Genomic DNA, 20,205 nt, shown 5'->3' with positions numbered 1-20,205 from the left:
GGTTTACTATACAGCATCTAAGTGCCTGGAACCTCATAAGCCTTTACTAGCAGAATGCTGAATGAACAAGTAGGTGTTTGTAACACTTCAGCACCTGAGGACAGCAGGTAACTTACCTGGCTGGCTGCAGACGGACTAGCACAATTCTTCCGGTAACAGGCCAACACGTGGGCGGTCTGATTAACCAGAATTTCCCTGATGACCTTCAAGGGCTGGTGTAGAACTGCTTTAAAAGCTACTTGCACAAAACAGTGAAAAGGGCATCAAAGGTTTAGCTCAGAAATTGATCCCTTCAAATAATAATAAAAAAAATTGCTCTTCAGACCACTCAGCAAGGGATAACAGCATTTAAAAATGTTCACGCCATGTGTTAATGCTCTCCTCTTGACTAATTATAATTTAGCAAATGAAGAACAATAGCCTACCTACAACAATAGGCAGGTAATTGGTCCAGAATTTTCCTCAGAATATTAGAAACAGACCTCTGCACACACACAGAAAAGAAAGACCAGTTTACTATCTTCTGATGTTCTGAATTCTTATGGGCTGGATTGCTCTTTCTTCTAAACCTTAGTGTAGCATTTCAATTGGGGTTTGGAGCAGGGAGGGGAGAAGCAGCCAGAAAACTCCACCTCAGGCCCCTACCACTTCCTAATTATCTTGGTATGGATAAGCAAATTCAGTCTCACGTGAGGGACCATCTTCTATTATCCTCATGTCCCAGAGGGCACACTCATACCATAATGAGTCTAAGTTATCACCTTCCTCAATTTCAACTCAGTCCCCCTGGGAAAGAAACTTTAAACAAAACTGGATACCACAGCCCGACTGACTGCTGTCCTTATTAGTCTAGAGTTAGAAATGCTGATTATTCTCCTTCACCCTTTGCTTTTACAAATTCTGAATTTACCCACCGAAATTCTGCACTACCGCAGGACCTGTCAGCTACTAACTCGATTAACCAACGAGGCCTGCCTGCATTACCAGGCAAGGTATACTGCACCCCAGAATTAGCAGAGTGTTACCTGACTTGGCAAAGAAGTTGATAAGGGCATCAGTCTCGCAGCTCTTATAGAGATCAGCCAGCTGGGAGCTGCAGTTCAAGCCCAGATTGTGAATCCGAAGTCTTCTCTGCCCGCTGACAGTCGTGTAAAGCACGGCACACTGCAGAGGCAACATGGAGGGCACATGTTTTTCTGGTTAACATATTCACCCAAGCCAGCCTGACCTTATTTACATTTACAGAACAGTGTGTACGGCCAAAAGACCTCTAAACTTTCCTACAGGATTTTTTCTATTATTGCTAAAGACTGAACAACAACACATAAGGGAGGAATAATGACCAGTCATACACTGGGTTCTCATGTAGCATTTCACTGGTTTAAACTTAATGGGGCTGTTCACATGCAAATAACTGTGTGCATTTCCACAACTAGTCTACATTTCGTAGCTCAGGTTTTATGACCAGGGATCCAGGTCCAGAAATAATACCTTCATGTTCTCATAGTCCTCCTCAAGGCTCACTTCGATTAAAAATGGACAACTAGCTTTGGTGAGGTACTTAGGTTTTATACTAATAATATATGCATACATTTCAAAAATGCAAACAAGTAACCATTTCCCCAAATAGGTGTGATTTTAAAATAAACATTAGAGTTTTTCCTCAACTTGATGCCAGTCTCCTTTCTTTGAGGTTGATGCTCATGTCTGAAAACTATGACCATTAGAATTTCTCCTGTTTTAATTCAAAGTCTCCATGGGTTCTAGTTAATCTTATTTGCTACAAAGCCAAATCCTATCGTTACTTGCTTCTGTTATGATAACACGTCTCAGCAATGGTGTCCTGCACACGGCAGTCAGGAATGCAGCAAACCAGTGAGTGAGTGGGTACTGATGCCTGTTATTCTGACCTCAAGTCTGCGGGGCTCCCATGCAAAGACAGACATAATGGTTACTTCACATAAACAGCATATATGAATCAGTATGGAGAATACACCACAGAGTGCTCTAATCTAGTGACTTTTGCCTTTGGAGAAATGGAGTTGAATTTCTTTATGGAGAGACTAACACAGTTGATGGCCCTGGAGTCTCCCCCACTGATCACTGTCAGTAACAAACTACAAAGCAAAAGATGGGAAGACATTTTAGATCACCTGGATTAAGGCTCCACTGTCTTCACTGAGTTTGTCATCATGCTTGAACTCCACAGTCACTGCCTTGTCACAGTCAATGGCTGCCATCTCTACATCGGTGGTGTTGTTCATATAGATGCCACCAAAGAAGTCAGTGGCTCTGAAACCTAAGGATGAGGGAAAAGGGAAATTTTGCTTCTCCTTATTTTACTGTTACTTTCTTTGTTGGCCTGTTAATGAGTTTGAAGAGGAAACAATTACACAACAGAGACCTGAAAAATAATAAAAACGAGAAGTACCTGTGCTGGTACGAACCCTCATAATAGCATCAAATCCTATTTTCTTCTCAATATCATTTCTGAGGTCATTCAAAAATTGTTGGCTGTCCAAGTGCACCTAAAAAATAAAGTATGATCACACCCACCAGGTGGCGGCAAAATACTTAAAATAACAATTCTTTTTTAAACAAATCTTGATTAAAACCTACTTTATCCAGAAATCTCAGAAAGGGTTCTGAAAGCTTTTTCAGTGTCATTTCATTTATAATCTCTGGTCTTATCAAATCCCTCATCTAGTTCCTAATATAAATATGTAGCTAGGCAATGAAAAATAACTGCTTTCATCAAAATACAACTAGATGCTGAACACTGTCATTTATGTTGGGGGAACACTCGTTCCCCCTCCATGTTTCCCTCCGGAGGCACATAACTTAGAGGTGCCCCCCAACCTCTTCTCCTCAGGGGAGGACAGGTGACTTATCCAATTTCTAAGCTTGGGAAAAGGAACTGGGCAGGCGTAGCTCGGCCTCTTCCACATCTTCTTTCTGGGGAAGCAGCCTGCCTGCAGGAAGCACACGCTTCCTGGCCCTCAGTACAGCAGCAGGAGGCAGGAGTCCGCAGGAGACGCTTTTGTCTGTGCCGCCTCGTGCCTCGGTGTAAAGTTTGTCTCACTGAGGGGAAAGCGCTAGCAAGCCCGCTTGCCCACAGACCTAGGTCCGTTCCAGGGCTGGCGTTCTGATCGTCTCTTGACTCTGTCTCTCAGTTCAGGCTTGGAGGGGGCGGGGGGAGTATCATGAACGGACCCGCCCCATATCATAACACTTTAAAACAAATATATAGTCACTTTTAAAAACAGTACCTTAAATATATTTAATATAAAATACCAAGATTTTATATTAAATATATTTCCCCCCAACATGGAAGCTTAGCATTGACATTCAACTCTGAGGCTGAATGAGTCAATCTGTGGCCATACCTTAGGGAGCAGGCAAGCAATTCCTAACCATCTGTCCATCCTTTTCCATCGGACCTAGAATTTACATTTGTCGGCTGCCCACAAGGGGGCACAGCTTTCTCACAGATCTAAGCACCAAAAGTAAACCAGCAGTGGAAAACCGAGGCAAACAAATTGCTGGCCTTTACCTGGAAATTGTTGTACTTGTAGAGGGTTCCTCCCGTGAGCTGAGGCACGAGACCCAAGGAGGCCACGTCCACGTACTGACTGGGGAAGAGGAAGAGCGTCACGCAGCAGCCGTGAGCCACGCAGTCCTTGGCTAGAGGGTCGTAGACATTTGTCTGGGGCTGGAAAAGGATCTGAAGAAAAAGATACACAAAGGGAAAAAAGAAAACCACGTAATGTTTCTGGTTTCTGTTTTTAATTTCTATTGAATTCTCACTGAAGTTTTTTTTTTTTTTTTTTTTTTTGCGGTACACGGGCCTCTCACTGTTGTGGCCTCTCGTGTTGCGGAGCACAGGCTCCGGACGCACAGGCTCAGCGGCCATGGCTCACGGGCCCAGCCACTCTGCGGCATGTGGGATCTTCCCGGACCGGGGCACGAACCCGTGTCCCCTGCATCGGCAGGCGGACTCTCAACCACTGCGCCACCAGGGAAGCCCCTCACTGAAGTTTTTTAAATGAATTTTTTTTCCCAGTTAAATGCATAAGAAGTGAGCCGTGATAATCATCAGTGCAGAGACCATGTGTCGAGCACCCTGTGCGCCAGGCGTGTGCCGTGTTTAATACACGTATGTGCGCAATGTTATCTGATCCTCCGACAGCTCTAAGGAAGCTGATGTTTAGTCCTCCCTTTGACAGACCGAGATGAGGCAACTTGCTTGGTGTCACGTGGCCGCGGCTGGATGCTTACCTCACGGTTTATCCTTTCCCCCGACTTGTCCCCACGGCTACACTGCCAGAGAGGGTCTGAGCAAAGCATCCTTTGAGCCCCAGGCACGTCTACTTCATGCCTCGGGAGTGGTGTCATACGGGACCGTCCACTACATTCGCCCTCTATCTTTATCTTCTTTCTGCATTTCCCCCCATTTCTTCCATTCCCCTAATAGTCTTATTACTCAGTCTCTTACACAGATTATACATGAAAAAAGTTTGAGACCTTATCTTATTTCAGACATCAGTTTTTCTAGGAATATACAATTTCCTAAATTATTTACAATTCAAAATTTTCCTACAAAATACAATGTCCTGGATTTATACATTACACGTAGCTTCTCCCCCTTTCCTATACAAAGCACACACTCCCTCTCCCTTTATTCCATCTTAAGAACTGACATATGGGCTTCAAAGGGCAACTGTTTACAAATACCTTCTCTTTGTCCGTATTAATCAGTTTTTTGTCATCTCTGTTTTTGAGCTTCCCTGGTGCTTCCGCAGTTGGCAAGGAGGAATGGAAGATGAACAGCTTCCCGGGACAGTCAGCTGCCTGGGGGGAAAAAAAAAAGAGTCTTGGGTGGGAAGTTTTATTTTAAGGGACTCAGGAAAGTAAAATATAAGTACTTTCTATGAGCCAAGCACTGTATACATCTCATTAATACTCACAGTAACCTTGTGTCTTGTATAGATTGGAAAACTGAGGCTCAGGGAGGCTAAGTGATTTGCCTAAAGTCACACAAGTTATAAACGAAGGGGCCAATTTTTTTTTTGGGGGGCCACACTGTGCGGCTTGCAGGATCTTAGTTCCCTGATCAGGGATCGCACCCGGGCCCACAGCAGTGAAAGCACCAGGTCCTAACCACTGGACCACCAGGAAATTCCCCAAAGAGTCAATGTATAAATGTAGGTCTCTATACCATGATGCTTTAAACACCTATTAAAATGATGTGTCCAGGTAAAAATACTTTCTCATTTAGCCAACAGTAGTCTTTCAGGACCAGGTAAATCCCCTGATGATAGGATTCCCAGGATCATGATGTAATACAAGCTCTTCTTTGAAATCATTAGTAAACAGATTAAACCTGAAGGGGTACTTCAAGGAAGAATGCACAAGAATGCAGCAGTGGTGTGGCAACAGCAGACACAAGGAATCAGCTATCAGGCAAGATGACAAAAGGAAAAAATGCGGGATCAACATCACACTATCTGTAGTCCCTGGGAAGCAACAAAAAGCCCAGGGAGGCTCCATGAAAGTCAAATCAGCATTAAAAATATTTAAAATCTCATTTAGGGAGCTAAGAAGTAACGTACAAGAAAAATTTACTGAAATTAAATGATTCAGTATATTGCTCCTCTCCCATCTTGCCTCTCTCCAAACCATCCAGGCACACTGTTGCCTTGAAATAATTTCAAGGCAACTGTTCTGATCACATAGGTGACTTTTCTCCTCAAGACTCCTGAAGGCTTTCCATTACAGGATAAAGTCCACATTCCTTTATTTGGGTGGGAGGAGGAAGGCTGGGAAACAGTGAGATGTGTTGCTACCAACGTTCCTTCGCTGTGTGCAGCTCTGCACCAGACCCTTCGCGCACATTTCTTATGTAATACTCACAACCTGGTGACAAAGGTAGTATTGTCTGCATGTTAAGGATAGGAAAGCTGAGGCTCATCCCATCTGGCGAGGTCACACAGCCTGTGAACAACAGTTTTGAGGCCCTTTGGAGTTCAGTCTGAATCTGTCTTTCCAGTCTAATCTCGCCCCTGACCATCCCCTGCACTGGAAGTTGCAGCCACACAACCTTCTTGCTTTCCTGGAACACACCACGTGCTTTACACACCTCCGTATTTGTTCCCTCTGCCTGGAATCCATCTTTCCTTTTCCTTGGCCTGGAGCTGTTGTTTGCACACTTGTGTGCCTGGGTCAGCTGCAAGATGTGAAGTCATTTGCTACTAACAATAAGGTACTTGGGTTTGTGAATAAGTTCCTTAAAAAACAAATGAAGAGAATTCAAGGCTAGCCCTGTCTTAATGTGTCTCACCGAGTGACACTGTGATATGCTTTGTGGAGTGGGTCCCAGCTGACACCCTGGCGAGGGTGTGTAACCCATGCCCCATCTTGTCTTTGCTGTGTGGCCAGTAGTGAGCAGTGACTTTATTGTTGCCCAAGTCTTTTACCGCAAATTACTGATACATAACAGCATTCATTAATAAGAAGGAAGGCAAGGCTGAATGAAGAGCACAGACAGTGACTGACCCTCCATGTGTATACACACCACATAGGAGAAAGATGTTTTCAACACTTTGGCCAACAAAGACAGTAGTTCCAATGACCAAATCCAAGTAAAATTTCCAGTAATATTGATATTAACACGTTAAATATTTTGCAATTCTATGACTAAATTTTTTTCATTTCTATCACTTTTATAAAAGTACTTTTAATTTTAATCCAAGTAGCAGAAAAGGTATAAAACTTTTCTTAAAAGTCTATCTTTTCCCTGACTTTTCATGCCTCGCCTGCCCAATTCCCCTAAAGAATTCATTGTCAAAAATTCTTCTATCGGGCTTCCCTGGCGGCGCAGTGGTTGAGAGTCCGCCTGCCGATGCAGGGGACACGGGTTCGTGCCCCGGTCCCGGAAGATCCCACATGCCGTGGAGCGGCTGGGCCCGTGAGCCATAGCCGCTGAGCCTGAGCGTCCAGAGCCTGTGCTTTGCAACGGGAGAGGCCACAACAGTGAGAGGCCCGCGTACCACAAAAAAATAAAAAATAAAAAATTCTTCTATCATCTAGATCTTCTGTACTCACAGACGCACTGTAACTTTATACCACAGTAGTTAAAAGCATGGGTCCTAGTTCCTAACTGCATGGGTTAGAATCGCAGCCATTTTATCAGCCAAGTGACACTGGGCAAAATATTTAACTTCTCTAAGCCTCAGCTACCTAATTATATGATGCAGGAAAAACAGTAACTACAAAATATTGTTGAGAGAATTCAATGACCCAGGACATGGTGTTAATCATAATTACACATACATGATTGCCTAGTTAATATTACCTATGGAGTAAAACTCTGAAGGAAAAAAAAAAAGTACAATATTGAAAAAAATAAAGAAGCCCTATTTATCTTTTTTCCGTATATAATGGCTATTAATTTCAGATTTATTATTTCATTAATCACATCCTTATAAAATCTTTTATGAGTAGCAATAAAAGAAAGAGCTCCTATGGCATTATATGCTTTATAATCCCTACAAAATTTATGTTTTTACCAAAATCTGATTGTGCCCACATGAGTGCATCATGTAGGGTTAGATGAATGACATGTCATTCTTATGATGGTGGAAACAGGTTGAGAAAGGCTGGCCTGGAGAACCCATTGTTCGCAATTCAGCTCCGATGTCCTTTCCTCTGAGAGATGTGTTGTTATCCCCCTCAACAGAGCTGGTTGCCTCTACCTCTATGTCCCTACTCTGCTTTGTAAATAAGACTTTTCTAGAATTAATGACACTGTGTTACAACTTTAGGTATTCTACTGTCATCCATGGATCACAGGCTCCATGAAAAAGGAAGGACCTTGATTTTTCTACAGTGTATTTCTCCAAGGCCCCTGCCCAGGGTCTGGTACCTTTCGCTCTATAGATGCTCCATACATTTTTGTGGAAGGAATGTTGTGATGCATCGTCTTGAATCCAAATTTAAGCATATATTAAGACAATTGAAACGTAAATTCCCCCCACCTAATGATATATTTGAAGCATAACCACTAAAGGCCATTTCCCTCCAACATTTTGCCAAACTCTATTTATCTAGTTTTATGGGGGAAGTAAGAGCTAACTCAGAAAACTGTTCTGAGGCCAACTTAAAAGACAATGCCAGAAATTCACATATAGTTGAGTTATGAGTGTCAGATTTTGAAAGAGATGCAGATTTTGGAAGACTATATGGAAAAAAAGACACTAAGAGTACAAGAGGCTGTGGACACGGAAGCATGTACAACAGAAAATAGGGAATGGAAACCTTTAGTTGGAGAGTTCAAGGGATTTTGAGAAAGTATGCATCAGAAGTTACCAAACAGTCCCTCTTTATCTTTGTGACAAATTAGCACATGTTTCATGTTAGTTTTTGTCTACTCTCTTCCTTTGCTTCAAAAAGTTTATTACAACTAATTATATATAGATTTTACTTGGCATCTAGCTGATAGAAAGTAGAGCTATAATTCAAATGGGGGAGTCCAGTTCTAAAATGTCTCCACTTGGACACAAATAAGAAACATTGCACTCTGATGCTCTCTCAGTTTCTCCTCCCCTCCACAGAGAATGAGACTCTCAGCTCCGGCCTCTTGTGCAGAACACCCTGAGCTCCTCGGCTGGCCTGCTGCGGTCCCGGACTTCCCAAAGTTACTCTTTGCTCTCCTCCCCCACCCCCTTTATTTTTGGGAACATAAGCAATGAACATCACACATGGTATTACAGAGTTACATCTCTTCTACACTATGAGCAACTTAGAAGCAGGGACAGTAGTCCTCACATTGTCTTCACAAAACACAGGCATTTAATCAATCTTTGTTGATTGAAAGAATAAGTGAATGAATGATGTGGTCTCTTCAGTATTTAGATATTACCCTGCAAATTCTCAAAAATGTTAGCTCTTACCTAATAATGACTTCAGGCAAGAATTTTAGTACCCTGTATATGTTATACAAATTTAAGTCTTAGCCACACGGGACCTGAAAAGATGAGATGATGTGACGGTCACAGCCAGCTAAGCTATCATACACACATCAGACATTTACACACATCAGACATTTACACACATCAGATATTTACACACACACACACACTTTTTTTTTTATCTTATTTGGAATTTTTTTTCCTTCATCTAAACCTGATAAAGTTGCTACGAGGGAGAAAGTATCGAATTGTACTACAGCAGTGTCTGCTCTTATACAACGAATTGTAATCACCCCGAATCTTCTTGGAAGATGCAGAAGAAACCTTTTTCATTAAGGTTATTTATGGCAATGGTCTATTTATACAAAAAAGTTTTGAGGAAACAGATGATTAAAGGTACATATAGAATAGAAATGCTAAGGCAAATGTAAAGAACTGGAAATCACTAAGAAGGTCAGGGAAAAGAAATCGTTATATTAGAATATCTACCCTAAGTAGTATCTTAGTAGTTAAAGCTAAAAGAAACATTATGCGTTAGACTGCTTATAGCAACCGGCTCTAGGAAACCAGCTAGCGAATCTTTCTACATGTAAGAGATTGAATCATGCAATAAGATCTCCAGTTAATGTTCTCCACAAGAAAGAACTTTCTTCATAGTGTTCTTTCTTAATTTAACCATTAATTAACAGCTTACGGCAAGACATTAAATCATAGTTAAACACAAGCGTTCTTAGTGCAAGTGTAATGTGAAGTTGTACGGGTCAGGTATGCAATTTTCTCGTGAGTTAACTTAATGTAAGGATATTCCAAGAGATGGAAGAATGAATAACAATTCTTTATGCTGGTGGTTCCCAAATATGGATAATCAGCAGAGCAAGCCGGGGAGCTAATGAATCAGGCAGGATCTCTGGAAGTGGGGCCAGATATCTGCATTTGAAAAAAGTACCCGCCCTTTAATACGTGACTCCACGACTTGGGGCATGCCTGCCTTCCCGGTCTTCTGCAGCCGTGGAGTCTGTGTGAAGACGGGCTGGGAGAGCGATCTGCCAGCAGGCACAGGGCAGTAAGCACCACTAACATTATGTCCAACAGTGTCATTTTATAAAGGTAGCTTCTTATCTTCATATAAAGACAGTTCTTGGGGCTTCCCTGGTGGCGCAGTGGTTAAGAATCCGCCTGCCAACGCAGGGGACACGGGTTTGAGCCCTGGTCTGGGAAGATCCCACATGCCGCGGAGCAACTAAGCCCGTGCACCACAACTACTGAGCCTGCGCTCTAGAGCCCGCGAGCCACAACTACTGAACACGTGTAACACAACTACTGAAGCCCGCGCGCCTAGAGCCCGTGCTCCACAACAAGAGAAGCCACCGCAATGAGAAGCCTGCACACTGCAATGAAGAGTAGCCCCCGCTATCCGCAACTAGAGAAAGCCCGCGCGCGGCAACAAGGACCCAACGCAGCCAAAAATAAATAAATAAAATAAATTTATAAAAGAAAAAAGCTATAAAAAAAGTTCTTTACCTTCTCTAAAGGGAGTTCATTCTACTTTGTAAGAATAATGCTACTTATTTACTTTGATATTTGTAAAGTTATTCTGATTATATTTAGATATTAGTTTCTTCTCATCTTTAAACTTCAGTGTAAAAGTACATGCTACTCTAACATTAAAAATTGAAAGTGTAACAAAAATAACATGCAAAAGACATGAAAGTAGATTGACTGAAATGCACTGGCCTCTGGCAAACGACAGGCAGCTGAGAACACTGACAGCGCAGTTATCATGGTACTGAGCAACCTCGAAGAACATCATGCTTAATAAGAACACAGTGGTTTTCAGTCATGTGTCATAATATCACATTTTAGATACGTGGAATGCATGTACACAAGGTGCTTTATATATTTTTTCTTTCAAGGCTGCTATGCAGCCTCTAGACCTCTTGTGGACTGCCAGTGTGGAACCCACTGTGACAAGACAGTATTTGCTCCCTTTTAGAAACGATATATTCGTTTGAGCTGGGATTCTGGATGCATGTTTTAATGAAGCCTGTATATTCTTTCATGGATGAAGCTTCCTGTGTGTGTGTGTGTGTGTGTGTGTGTGCGCACGCATGTGCCTATCTGTCTTCTTTAAAATTTATTTACTAGCAACTAAAGAAGAGCCATGCCGCACTCTTCTTTCCACTCTACTGTCTTAACTAATGATTTATTGGCTTATGAATATCCACTCCTCTTTCAGGCATGAGCACATGAATACAATGTTACTCCCAGTACTAACTTCTCAGAGTAGAAAGACTTGTAGCATCATATATAACTTATCACGTATCAGGAAATTTACATACGAATTTCTAGACACCTTAATGGAGGAGAGAACAACAACAGTTGCAAAACTCTTTCAAATTGAAACAGAAGATATTAGTCTTTAGCAATGTGGAATAAAACAGAAATTCCCATGTCTTTCTGTAGTCCAAACAATGATCACTGCTGGCTTCCACGGGATGAAACTCAACATCTCCAAATCGCTTTCTGATGTAAAATTTATCTTGAATTTTATGTTAAATTAACTTGTATTGAGGCTTTTTGAGGGATATCTACGAGTCTTTGATCCCGTAAGTGAATACTCTGAAGACCAAAGAACCCAGGCAGGAATCACTATGCTGGATCCAGACTATAATGTTGGGTCATAAAATCTATGTGTAAGTATTTCACAAACTTAATTCTGCAGGGTTGTTGTTGCTGTTTGTTATTACTGCTAGCCATTTTATCTTAAAAAATAATTCAAATGTAACTTTAATAATAAAATTTAAAAATCAATTTTAGGAACTAGCTGTCTGGGCCAAAGTGGTTTGACTCTTGTGCTAAGGTAATAATGATTAAGAGTAAGCACTTTCCAACCATTCTGCCTTCCTCAGATTAATGTCGTTATTACTATGAAAACGACCAGAGTCCCTTGGGCTCAGCTTCCCAACCAGAGAGTCAGCCAACCCCACTCTGCTTCTGGTATTCAGCAAGGCCCCAGGCAGCATTCACTTCTGTCACTGAATGTGACGACCTTGCCCTTGCATGTTTGAAAACCCCAAGGAAGGAGAGAGATGGAGATTTTTCTTTTCATATCTGGTAGTTCAGATATTGTTGAAATAATTTAAAAATAGATCATATAAAGTTCACATAAAAGCCAAAAGGAGGAGCTAAACTGGAAACCCCGACAAAATCAGTTGTTCAGATGCTAACAGTGCTGGAATGTAAACGCTGGGAGCAAGCTGTGGTTTGGGCCATTTCCTCCTGAGATTTGTAGGGAAGTTTGAACAGCCTCCAGCAACCTGCGTGTTTTAATGAAGGCTGTATCATCTTTCATGGATGAAAATTCCTCTGTGTGTGTGTGTGTGTGTGTGTGTGTGTGTGTGTGTTTAGAATTTATTTACTAGCAACTAAAAGGGCCTTCTTCTCACCTTTAGTGCTTCCATGCCAGCCCGGATGACAGGAGCAAAGACGGTCTCATTTTCATTAGAGTCTGCAAACATCTCTGGAATCTGGTCCAATAAACTGCAAGAAATGAATGAGCAAAAGGTTTTAAATATTTAGCATATTTGTAATAAATATCAGGGAATAAATCACGAACACTTCAGGCCTAAGTACATATGGTGTTTTTTTTACACTGAACACCTGTGGGTGACTTTCAGAGGTTATTCCTCAAGGAATGATATCCTGGCATGACTTGGCACCAAAATTTATGATGTGGTTGGAACATTTACAAAGTCACACTCTTTATAGATTTTTTTCCACTTACTACATTTCTGATCTCTTAGACTATAGATTATGGAACAGTGGCTATATCATCACCAAGGACTCTCATGCGCACTCAGGAAATAACTCCCTTGCATTGCCTTCCAGCAAAGAGAAGGGACTGGTAGGGCTGAGTATGTGTACTAAAAAAATTCCTCCTTTTAGATACCAGTCTGCAATGAAAAGAGACAGAACTAACACAAATAATAGAGTTTTATAATCCATGTGTTAAAACCCCCTTGCTAATGACAAAACAAAATATGTGTGATTGAATCAAAACATTAAAAAAGAGAAAGACAAATTATCATATGATATCACTTGCATGTGGAATCTAAAAAAACGGTACAAATGAACCTATTTACAAAACAAAAATAGTCACAGATGTAGAAAACAAACTTATGGTTACCAAGGGGGGAAAGAGGTGGGGAGGGGTAACTCGGAGATTGGGATGGACATATACACACTACTATGTATAAAACAGATAGCTAATAAGGACCTACTGCATAGCACAGGGACCTCTACTCAGTGCTCTGTAATGACCTACATGGGAACAGAATCTCAAAAAGAGTGGATACAGGGATATGTATAACCGATTCCCTCTGCTGTACGGCAGAAACTAACACACCATTGTAAACCAACTCTACTCCAATAAAGATTAATTTTAAAAAAACAGACAACTGATGAGGATCTAAATTATAAAGCACTCGATACTTACTTGTGAATCACAGATTGGGATTCTTGATAGCTGACAAGGAAGCCATCCAACAGAGGAACAAAGACCTCGCTGACGTCGGTCACCACCATCATCTGGGGCCGTGCCAAAGTGCTCTTTACGTTAAAGAAATGGAGGACTTTGTTGTACGTGACGAAACCGACTCGAAGTGAGGAAGTCTCTTCCTGATCTTCCCTGTGAGAGAGGAAAAAAGGGTTTGACTTTCTTCCATGAAGTCCTGAGAGAGTGGCTTCTATGAGAAATTCAGTAAGAACACATTCTATAAAATATGCAGAAGACATGTGTAAAGGTTTGGTCTTAATTATCGTTTACAGGATATAGATAATACTGAGTCACAGTTAGGGGATGGGAGATACTACAAAACTAACTTGATTTAAAAAAAAATTCTCAAAAATCTAGGTAAAAAACCAAATAGATACTATGAAAACATGTGCTGATATTTTCTACTATATTTATTCTAACCATAGGAATTACAAGGTGCTTTTTTTTCCCCCCCACAAACAAGCTAGGATTATTAGTCTTTAGAAACAAAGCTCTCAGAAGTCACCAGAAGGTCAGAGTAACAAATGGCGTATCTGAAGCAAGAGAAAGGCATATTCAGATTACAAACAGGACAGCTATTTTTATCAAGGACTTGCTCCTCCTGTGTGATTTTTTTCTACACATTCTCAAGACTCTCAATAGAAAATGGGCTAGATTTTAAAAGCTATATACCATATAAACATATAGTGTAAATACTAAAATAAATCATATATACGAATTGACAATGTAATTCTTATTAGGTAACGATTTGTGATGTTCATGGCTAGAGAATAAAAGCAATAAAATCTCCAAAACTGTAACAAAACGTAAAAAAAAATTTTTCTTTTTAGTAAAATTTTTTTTGAGGAATTCCAGGACAAGGCCTTAATCTTCCTGAAAGGAGTACAAAGGCATGAATATTGCTGTTAAAGTCTATACTGAGTATATTCAGAGTTGAGTGGTCTAGACTCGTTTTTATTGTCTCTCCTCCCCCTCCCTCCTTCCACACCCCCTCCTAAAAAAACATACCTCGACACCACTGATATTCTTACTCATTTTCAGCAGTGGATATAACATAGTGCTCAGCGGCTACATGAAAGCCATTTTCTTTGATCCTTAGACATCGGTAAAACTTATTTTGCTTCGGGGACAACTTTTGTGAAAAAGAACCTAGTTTGCTCAGTTTCTACATTTTGCACATAGCCTAAAGAGTTACTTGAGTAAAGAGAAAGGACAATGGAAGTGTCTGAAGTTCCCACCGAAGACTTCCCAATTTCCTTGATGTTTCAGCAGAGTACAGGCTGACAAACTATTCACTTTAAACTCTGTTCTATTTCTTCTCTACTTACTTTGCTAACTGAGGACATTTGCTCTTCATTGTGGCCTTGATAAATGGCCGGGCAGTTTAAATAGATCCTCATAATCCCAAAAGCACTTGGTAAATGTTTACAGTTTGGACTCTTGCAAAATTTTTAGAAATGGGAATCCTTATCCTTTGTAGCTACACATACACAGACTTGACACACACACACACACACCCCCCTCCACAATCTAAACTGTATGACTTTACGCAACCAACGACTATACTATATTGTATCCGTGTTCCCCTTCCCCTTCCCTATTTATTAGAATTTTACTCTTCAAGCCCAAGCACAAATCCTCCTTCTGTGAAGCCTCCCCTGATGCTACCAACCAGAAGTTATTTCCTCTTCCTAAATTTCTACAACTCATTCACATTTGGCTCGTGGTAGAAAGTGCCTTTTAGTTAACATTTCAGGAATCCCTGACAATAAACCAATAAAGGGCAGGGCTCAAGGCTTATACTCTCTGCTCCTGGAGGGTCAAGCACAACGTGGAGAAGAATAGAGGTCTCGTTGAGAATGACTGTCATGATGTGGGACACTGTCTGAGAGGGCAAGTTAGAACCCAAACTGATAAACTGATTTGTCTGTATCCCTTCTCAGCTCCCATGGAGTGATGTCACCTTGGTAGTTTAAAATCAGCCCAGCTGGAAGTATTTATACCACAGGAATGAGCAAACACTACAAATCAAGGCTTTATTTATTTGAGAGCCAGTTCTCCAGCACACCACCAGTTAAGCTCCTATTTCCCAGTAAACCTTTTACGACATAGGGTGAAAAATGTCCAGCAAATCATGAAGGGGATTTATTCCTTGTAATAGCTAATTTGGAGTCAACCAAGGCAAAAGACACAAAAGAAAAATTAAAGAGAAGAATCTGGATTGCTATTCCCCATTGGATTTGGACATTTTTAGTGATGGGAAAAGAGTATCCTGGGATTCATAGGGTTCACTTAAAATCTAATTAACATTTTTTATAAACATCTAATCAGGACATCTCACATTATTACAAAATAGTAGTAGTGTTTCCATTGGAACAACTCTTTTTAAATTTGAGAAACAAAGAACTATCCTAAAATGTTCTTTTTCAACAGTATAGCTGCCCTGTTACATCATATCCACGAGAAAACAAAACCTCAGTCTCTCCTTCATTTGATTCTACACAAATTTTGTAAAGTTATATAAGGGATATCTTAATAAAGAACATGTTTTCTTCCATTTTTCAATGACCCCTTCCCTCAACAGTTGCCCCTATTAATGGAATGAATCTGACAGAGCAACACTGAAGATATTAGTAACTGGAAGAACCAGAATATTCCAAAATCAAGCATTTTGAACATCTTAGCTACAGCAGCATTAAAAACAAACAACCAGGGCTTCCCTGGTGACGCAGTGGTTGAGAGTCCGCCTGCCGATGCAGGGGACGCAGGTTCGTGCCCCGGTCCGGGAAGATCCCACATGCCGCCGAGCGGCTGGGCCCGTGAGCCATGGCCGCTGAGCCTGCGCGTCCGGAGCCTGTGCTCCGCAACGGGAGAGGCCACAACAGTGAGAGGCCTGTGTACCGCAAAAAAAAAAAACAAAAAAACAACCAGAAAAAAGTCTGAGAGTTTGATCTGAGTAACGAGTGAAGCACTTCAAATCTTTTCTTTCCTGTTCCAGAGAAGTCAGACAGAAAAGTCTGGCAACCTGGCAATATGAAAGATGCAAATTCAAAGTTAAAGAGTAGGAATGGGCTTTCCCTTTTCAAAAGATTAGCTGAGAGATGAACATACCTTAGATATTAATCAAGACTTATATACTATGCTTTAAAAACACTGCTTTAGTTCACAGAAGTAAATCAAATTGATGGCAATCTTACCATCGAAAATATAAAGTTATACATACACGCAGCCCAAAATAAATTTCAGGGGAGAAAAGAGAAAACAGATTTATTTTAAAAGATAAAGAAAGAGAAGGTATTTTGGCTTGAATAAAAACTTTCAAGAGAGTTACTTGAAAAATGGAGGGGAATAGCCAGCAGTATTCTCCCCCCCGCTCGCCATCTCTTGCCAAAGCCACACTTCTGCTCCAATGGGATATAAAGGTCATGATGACACCTAACAGTGTGATTTCATAACTTGCATCAATAGGTTACAAGCTTCATATCACCAGTGTGTTGAAAAGAAACAAGGGGTTGGTGAAGTGACTATGAAAATAGGTTATGAGAAACTAATTTGAACCAGTTTGAAAAGAGAGAGAGAGAGAGAGGAGAGAGAGACAGAGAAACAGAGAGAGACAGAGAGACAGAGAGAGAGAGAGAGAGAGAGAGAGAGAGAGAGAGGGAGAGAGAGACCACTTCCAGAAATTAGAGTAGTTTGCTTTCATACAACTCAAGTTCAAAATTCAGATGTAGTGTTAAAGCAGCCCTGGGGGAGGTCTGTGATCAAATATGCCATTTTAGGCAGAAAGTCCATACTTGTCAAGTGTCCCTGAGAATGAGGTCACAGAAACTATAGTCACAATAGTCGGCAGGCATCAGAGGCCTTTCTTTTGCCCCATCTTCAACTTGCTCCCAGCTCATTCTTCATTGTAGAATTCAGTTTGAAATCACCTCAATGTTTTTTAAACATCCCCACTGCTTTTCCAAACCATCCTTGAGAATATTATGATTTCAGCTTCATGGATACAAACAAAACTACTCCTGGGAGGTCCAGAGTTCGCTCAACTGAGCCTCACAGGCAACCCAAGCACCCGCCACATGTGGAACAAATACAGAGGAGTGGGCACCCGAGGACCTGGGGAGACCTAGGGGCTGCGGACAACTCGCCCCTCAAAGCATCCCCGTTCAGAACAGAGGTTGCTTATGTTCAGAACATAGGGAGGGGTGGAAGATGCTAAGACTGGTGCAGACACTAGGTTTCAGACAGACAATCTTTTCTAACCTCTTTTCTTTTCTTAAGCATGTCATCTTCTCATAAAGGAAAGCTTTCTCCCTGCTCACAAGTCTCCTTACTAGAAGCTAGTTCCCAGCCTAAACAACTAGTTTATACACGATAAAATATAGTCATGTTTTCTAATATACCTTTCCACCTTTCCTTTTATGCGCTGCCCCCTGCAATAGCAGGACAAATGATGTACCCTGTGCCCTTAAGTTACAGGACATAGAGGCAGGAAAGCTGCAGAGGGGTTAGACAGGGTACTATAAGGGCAAAAAGGAATTTGGCCAAAAAGCCATGGGGCCTGCCATGAGACAACAGTTCAGTTTCCTGGCATCCCTTAGAACTCTCTACCACGCCCAGCAACCTACCCGTTTCTGCTGGAAAATCAATGTTTTTGAAAAGTGAATAACAGACTTCCAAGGCCTTTTCCACCACACTGCTGGGATTCTCCTTATAATCTAGAATGGATTATTTCTTATCAGTTGTGTTTCTTTTGCTTTGTACAAAAGATCACTCTGATTTTTTAAGGTCTGATGCTGTTTATAATTGTTTATAAATTATAAACGATTATCCGATGTTCCCATTAGCGAAAGAGACCATGGGCCATTCAGCACTTGTTTTCTGGCCAATATACTAATTCAGCAATACTGTATGAGTTACAAAAAGAATGGCAGTTCCCTTACTTCGGAAGTTTTTCCAGCACAGTCTTCAGTTCTTCACATATGAGCTTCACAAGTCCATTCTTAATGTTACTATAAGAAACATCAATCATGAAGATAAAGGCTGGTGGGTTGGGAGGCTTATTCTTCTACAAGAAAGCAAACAAGTCACACACATATAATTATAATGTACAAACATTTCATAATCAAATTAAAACCCCCAGAAACTCTTTAAGGTCATCCGACATCTCATTTAATATAACATGTGTGGAATTAGATCATTTTCTGGAACAGTCTCTGATGCTATAAAAAAGATAAAAGCTGTTTATTTTCCAGGCTATGACCTGGGTCCCACTATTGAATTAGACAGGATTATGACAGCTAGCAGAGAAAGGCTCAGAAGACCTTATTACCACAATTCCCCAAAGGTGAGTACAGTCTTGTGGCGACCTCGCTTAGAACACTCTGCCTTAGGGGAAGAAATATGTCTGGAACCCTGGCAAACTGTGGCCCAAAATAGTACAAAACTATAATTAGTGTTTGTTTTTGAAACTGAAGTAAAGCTTCGTTAACTTGATATCACCATTTTCAACTCTCTTCCTTTATAAGCTCTTCAAAGATATGAAATTAAATACTAAAATATAATTGTATACTTAAAAAACTGTGCTGTATTATTAAATATGTACCTGTTCCTTACATATTTATGGTAAAAAAAATTGAATACTGGGCCTTTTCTCTGTTTAAAACAATCACTATAACATAAAGCAGCTGCTACATAAATGTTTTGTAGCTTTTGGTCCCTTTACTGGCTGGTGTTCAAACAGCTCTTAGGAAGCAATTCTTCAGTTGGATCTTACAAAATATTTAGAAAATAGAACCACCGGCAAACAACTTCAGTGACTCACACTAGAGGGTAAAGAATTAAGGCTAATCTTTGTGATAAATGAAAAAAGTGTTCTAGATTAAATTTTAATTGTTACAATTATAAAATTAGATGACATTATCTCCAAATTAAGTTACTAATTCATCCTATGTCCACTATAGGGCTAGATGTAACGTTCCTCTAATAAAAGTCTTTCATTTGAAAAAAGGAAAAAAATTGTAGGACTTGAAAATTATCAACCTGAAAACTTCATTGCTTTGCCACATACAAAATCAGACCAACAAAGAAATGTAGGAACTCTGTTGCTGTCTACATGAGCAATGATTTTTTTAAAATTTATTTATATATTTATTCATTTTTGGCTGTGTTGGGTCTTTGTTGCTGCGCGTGGCCTTTCTCTAGTTGCGGCCAGTGCAGGCTACTCTTCGTTGTGGTGCGTGGGCTTCTCATTGTGGTGGCTTCTCTTGTTGCAGAGCACGGGCCCTAGGCACGCAGGTTCAGTAGTTGTGGCTCGCGGGCTCTAGAGCGCAGGCTCAGTAGTTGTGGCGCAGGGGCTTAGCTGCTCCATGGCATGTGGGACCTTCCCGGACCAGGGCTTGAACCTGTGTCCCCTGCACTGGCAGGCAAATTCTTAACCACTGCAATACCAGGGAAGTCCCGTGAGCAATGATTTTTATTGCAAACCATTCCTGATTCCCACCTAATCTAATTCATAACAGAAACTTATGCTGATTTACATAGAATGAAAATAACAATCGTTTCCACTAATTAAACCAAAACCTGTGACCAATCCAAATGTGGCTTACCATTCTCACATTCTCTCACAAGTTCAGCATCACCAGTTCCCCACTGAATATTTCTGATATCTCCAACCTACACGTT

General features: G+C 40.9%; 1 protein-coding gene across 2 annotated transcripts in view; it reads right to left on the bottom strand.

Annotated features, from left to right (window-relative positions):
• SEC24D (SEC24 homolog D, COPII coat complex component) overlaps nt 1-20,205 on the bottom strand; it is a 110,400-nt gene that overhangs the window by 12,198 nt on the left and 77,997 nt on the right. For both annotated transcript variants that reach the window (XM_082838469.1, XM_082838470.1), the window contains exons 11-19: nt 18,465-18,589; nt 13,465-13,656; nt 12,416-12,509; nt 4,735-4,851; nt 3,554-3,724; nt 2,432-2,528; nt 2,154-2,299; nt 1,026-1,164; nt 117-235 (exon numbers count right to left, since the gene is read on the bottom strand). In XM_082838469.1, the coding sequence (XP_082694595.1) occupies nt 117-235; nt 1,026-1,164; nt 2,154-2,299; nt 2,432-2,528; nt 3,554-3,724; nt 4,735-4,851; nt 12,416-12,509; nt 13,465-13,656; nt 18,465-18,589 (1,200 nt within the window). The remainder of the gene's footprint in view (nt 1-116; nt 236-1,025; nt 1,165-2,153; nt 2,300-2,431; nt 2,529-3,553; nt 3,725-4,734; nt 4,852-12,415; nt 12,510-13,464; nt 13,657-18,464; nt 18,590-20,205) is intronic.

Source organism: Leucopleurus acutus, assembly GCF_964270905.1.
Source record: "Leucopleurus acutus genome assembly, chromosome: 4".
NCBI classification, from domain to species: Eukaryota; Metazoa; Chordata; class Mammalia; order Artiodactyla; family Delphinidae; genus Leucopleurus; species Leucopleurus acutus.
Note: the sequence above shows the minus strand (reverse complement) of the source record. Positions and strands in the feature narration are given on the sequence as shown.